At 36.0% G+C, this 5,215-nt stretch overlaps 1 protein-coding gene across 1 annotated transcript in view; it reads right to left on the bottom strand.

Moving 5' to 3' along the window:
* LOC106460834 overlaps nt 1-2,039 on the bottom strand; it is a 35,658-nt gene extending 33,619 nt beyond the window's left edge. The window contains exons 1-2 of the mRNA XM_022387635.1: nt 1,769-2,039; nt 825-1,109 (exon numbers count right to left, since the gene is read on the bottom strand). Of these exons, the coding sequence (XP_022243343.1) occupies nt 825-1,109; nt 1,769-1,865 (382 nt within the window). The 5' untranslated portion in view covers nt 1,866-2,039. The remainder of the gene's footprint in view (nt 1-824; nt 1,110-1,768) is intronic.
* Between the last annotated feature and the right edge of the window lie 3,176 nt (nt 2,040-5,215).

Genomic DNA, 5,215 nt, shown 5'->3' with positions numbered 1-5,215 from the left:
AGGCTATTTGTGTGACAGAAATTATTGTAAAGTTCAAGATCTAGAAAGGCTATTTGTGTGACAGAAATTATTTTAATGTAAAGTTCAAGATCTAGAAAGTCTGGTTGTATGAAAGAAAATGTAAATGCAAAATGATACGAGTTTAATATCTGAAACAATCGCTATGACACTAACTTCATGGAGATATCATTTATACATGAAATTACTGGTTTCGAATGATAACCACTGAAACTGAGTTACATCGCTTTTTTCAAAGAGTTTATACGTAAAGCTGCAATATCTTGAAATTAATAATTTATATAACATCTGTCCATGTAAGATAAAATATCATACAACACACACATACTAATACAGTTCACATTTTTACAGCTGTGGTTCTACATATTTAATTATTGTTTCTAACTTTTATACTTACGAAATAACAGTGAAGTCATGTTAATGGAAAACCTTTAGAAAGCTCTAACCGTTTACAGTTTGGTCATTAATAAAATGCTCAAAATTGTTTAAAATTTCCTAATTTTTCTGTGTATAAACTTAGGCTTTGATTCTTTGGTTGATGAAAGTTGAAACATATTGAACGCGTATAAACTGACATCATTATAGAATATTTTCCCCAAACGTTCTCAATATTATAATAGTAATATATTATAACTAATACAGATATTTGTATGTTTTTTCATTCAATGAGAACACATACGTTTATAAATAACATATCAAATAGTTTCATATCAATTATAGTTTGAATATGGCAAACAGATTTTTTAATAAATCTTGAAATACTTTTGTTTAACTACAAGTTAAATACCAATGTTCAGTTTACGAACCTGTAATACACTGGTTCTCCAGGTAGCTGATTTTTATATTGTTGTTTGGCTTGTAGTCTGTAGGTCTGGTTCTTCTGTCTTCCCTGCAAAGCTTACACTCAGTAGTCTCTTCGTTATAGAAGGCAGACCGACACGTGAAACTGACTTGATTTAAGCACGATTCTTCACAATCTCTCCTGCTCTGGACCAGCGGGATTGACCTCTCGTACAAGTGGGGAGACATCTCATATCCCAAGACTCTTTCGAAGGCCCAGGCTTTGCCCTGGCAGGCCATTGCTGCTTGGCCTATGATGAAATTATAGTTATAATCGTGGTTGCTAGAAGTGAAAGTATTGTAAGAAAAACAGTGCGCTGGCAACTACGCCGTTGTGTGGCTAATAAATATTGTCTGACTTCACTCTTCTTGTTCTATGTTTTATTGACGTTTGTACTATAAAAACCAATAGAAAATATTCTGAACTTCTGTAATATTTATTGTATAATTTTTTCATAATTTCATAATTCATAATTATTGAAGTTCTGCTATATTTCTGGGCCTACTTATAATTAAACGTCCTCTGCAAAAACACGCGTTTATCCCAGTTCTATGAACATTTAATTGACACATCTCTTATAAAATTTGATGTTAATCCTTAGCCTTCAGAAAATTTTTTCACCAATGATTTGACTTGTTATGGAAACTCCCAATGGAGCGTGTTTCATTACAACAAATCCAAACACTAAAACTTGTTGAAAACAAAATGATATAGCTAATGTTAGTTTCATGTTGATTATCTAGAGATTGGGCTTAGTAATTTCTCGAGTGGAATTAAAAAGTGGGGGTTAATTTCTATCTGGAGTGAGAAAAGGTCACTCAGTTTAAAACTAAGCAGAATACAAAAGACAAAAGACAAAGTAAGTAGGGGAAAATCCTACAGAGTGGCTCAACCTGATTATATACTAACCTCTTAGACACGACCTTTCAAAGTAATTTTCCGCTGTTCGGAGTGCCAACTCCCGCGTCCGGCCTTGTGAATTGCGGTCCAGCTGATCACACCGCATGTTTCGGTAATTGACGGTGAAAGCTGGACAGTTGAGCCCAGCTTTCTGACAGAAGTCTTTACATTGAAGCGTGATTCCCAAAGCTCCAGGATTCGACAGAGGAATAGCCCGAGTACCTGCTGACCTAAGAACGTAGCCTGTTATCTTCTCAAATGTGAATATCCCACCGGTGCATTTATCTAAAGTAAAATGAAAATATATATGATAATAGCTGATAATAATAAGATTACAGTTTGTTTATTTTTCATAATAAATTATTTATCAAGAAGAAAATAGCCACTATTTATTTGCATTACTAAAATAACTACATTATTTTTTAAAATAAACAACAGGTCACTGTTTACCTCCTCGTCTCAGTTTTGGTTTCATTTTCATTTATTGACTGGCCAATATCAATCCCTTTCCTATTCAATTCAGTTGATGGTTCTGCTCTTGCTACCTCATTTCTGAAGTAAAATGCTTTTGTATCTATTCTGAGTCGAATACCTATTCTCCTGTGCCCCTCCCCCGTACTTTAATGATCACACGTAAATCCTCCGCATGTCTGACCCCTCTTTACCAGCTCTCAGACCTTTATTCGCTCATATTCTTGAGAGTTTTCCCCTGTGTGCATCTATTACAGATTCTGATGTCCACCTTGCTTTAAGTCACCGTCGCCACTCAGGTCCTGGTCCGGAAGATCTCAGTTATTCCCTTCTTTCCCGTTCACCTGTACGGTTTCTTACTATTTGGCGTTCTTCTACACATTTCACTGGCTTTTAATTTACAGCTTGGAAATTTTCTACTATTTCCCTTTTCTTAAAATCATCGAAGTCGCTTCTTCACCTCGCTTCCTATCGTCCCATCAGTTTGTCTTCAGCAAGACTCTTTAATGAATCCTTTTCCAACGACTACACTATTTTATTGACGGCCAACAGTTGCTCCCGTTTACACAGGCGGGTGTTCGACCTCGTCTCTTTACTGCTGCTCAGCTCCGGTCTAATTATGAAACATTTCAACACTTCCAAACCTTCCTATCTAGTTATATTGTCTTTTTTTTTCAATTTGAACACGCCTTTGTTTTTGTTTGGCGTAGGGTTTTGATCTACAAATTTCAACATCTGTATTGTCGTCCTTCCTATGTTCACTAGGCTACTGTTTTCATTGAAAGCACTCGTTCTCGTCCATTCTCCATCGGTACTGTTGATCCCGTATTTCTCCTCTTTTACACATCTTTTTTGTTACTGATATGCCTGTCACTCGGCTTTCAGTCAATCTCCTACAATATGTCGAGGACACATCTTTTCTCGCTCTTTGATCCACGATGGTTACACCCAAAAAAGTTTTTCAGAAAGTTCTTACTTCTCTTCTCATCTGGAACTATCAATGGAGGCTTACAATTCAATCTGCAAAAACTCGACAAAAAGTTTACCGGTACCGTAACCCATATCATTTCAGTGTCATTATTAAGAACATTCCTATTACCCTCTCAAATACCGTCAAATGTCTTGGTGTTATTTTTCATGGTCATCTTAACTGGATGTCCTAAAGAAAAATTTGGTTACTTCCTGCCCCAGTTTACTGCGTTGACTCCATTGCTTATCCTGGGGTTTGAATCCTTAGATCCTTTTATATTCGTATAAAGCCGTTGTCCGTTCTTTCCTCGCGTACGATCATGTCGCCTGGACCTTTTCGCCATCTTCCTTTTATCGCCGCTTGAGAATTTTAGAACGTCGTGCTCTATGCCTAGCTTTTCAACTGCGTCTTCCAAGTCTTACACACGAATTATACTCTATCATCTCTTTTCCTCGAGTTTTCCTACATTTACGTGCTTTTTGTGTCTAATTCGTTCAACTCTGCTTTAAATAACAGAACCATATCTTTGATGAGATACTCTCCTATTCTCTGAATTACCCTCGAAAATTCTTCCCTTCCAATGATTACCTTCTGAATCTACATGTGTCGTTGCTGCCAGATCATCCCGACTATAATGCTGCACATATCCCTGATCTTCCACCACACATCTATCCGTGACATTGCACAGAGTGTCGGACTGCCCATTTGTTCTCCTGATTACTTCCATCACTCATCTACATAATATATGTTTTCTGATTCCTGCTGCCATACCCATGTTTCTGCTGTTTACAGTTCTTCACAGCCATGTTAGTTTCGTCTAAATCTCTTAATCATTACTTGTTCCCTTGATGCTCAATATCTTCTTTCATCTTCTGGCCAAAGAGAGGGCGTAACCCTCTGATGGCCCGCCAGCCACTATTAGCTGGAGTGAAATGGCGTTACGAGAAACATAACAAAAACAGATTACATCAGAAATAAGTTCACGGTGGCAATCTAAATATAATACTTTACGATGTTTTTATCACCGTATATACTCTCAAAAGCATCCACAATTTGGCCTACTGATGGCTTACGTAATGTTAACCTTGAAGGCTTACAATATAAAAATTCAATGGCTCAATTAGTGGCGTAGGCACAGAGTAGACAGCCCATTTTGCAATTTTGCGCTTAAACTAAAACAAAAAAGAAAGAAAGGAAGATTAAGTTTAAAGTATGTATATAGGGATATGGCAACGTAAAAGCAAGCAGTTAATAATGAAATGTGATATAACCTGTAATATGAAAACACAAGAGCTAACATCACGTAACAAGACCTAAACCATCACTGGCTGGGAGATAGTTTCGATTAATGTCAGCCTTCATTAAACCAGGTATGTCTAATATAAAGATGTAATGGAGCTTCATATGGCTTTAGATGTGGAAAAAATCATGTATTAGTAAAATGTAGAAAGCAATAAAGGAAGTGAAACATGTACTGTGTTAGAACAGTATAGAGGGACATAACTTGATAATTCAAGATAAAATGTGTTACAACAGTGTATGAAATAATTAATGGATGAAACTTTCACTGTATTAGCACAGTATAGAGGAACATAACTTAAGGATAATACAACGGTGTAAGAAGTAATTGATGGAATGAAATGGTTATTATACTATTAGATATTAAAAATACGTTTTAAAGGCATTGCATCCTATAATTGGAAAATGCGTTGACTATTTCTACCTAAGGACAATGGAGAGAGTTAGTCTTAAATAAGCTGCTAATCATTGCATGTCTATTCACATAACTTAGTTATATAATCAAATAATACTGACGACCCGGTAGGTTCACAGGTAATAGCTAATGTATACAGTTATACCCATACGCAGTTACGTTCTTTCGTGCATAAATATGAGACTCATGTAAACAAATTATAAAAATAGATAACGTTTTAAGACGGTGGAAAAAAAACGTTCACAAGAACAAAAATTGTAATGAAAAACTATTATAGCGTTACCCTCACATACCAACAACA

The sequence above is a fragment of the Limulus polyphemus genome, unplaced genomic scaffold, assembly GCF_000517525.1.
Source record: "Limulus polyphemus unplaced genomic scaffold, Limulus_polyphemus-2.1.2 Scaffold845, whole genome shotgun sequence".
NCBI classification, from domain to species: Eukaryota; Metazoa; Arthropoda; class Merostomata; order Xiphosura; family Limulidae; genus Limulus; species Limulus polyphemus.
This window is presented reverse-complemented; position numbering and strand designations above follow the sequence as displayed.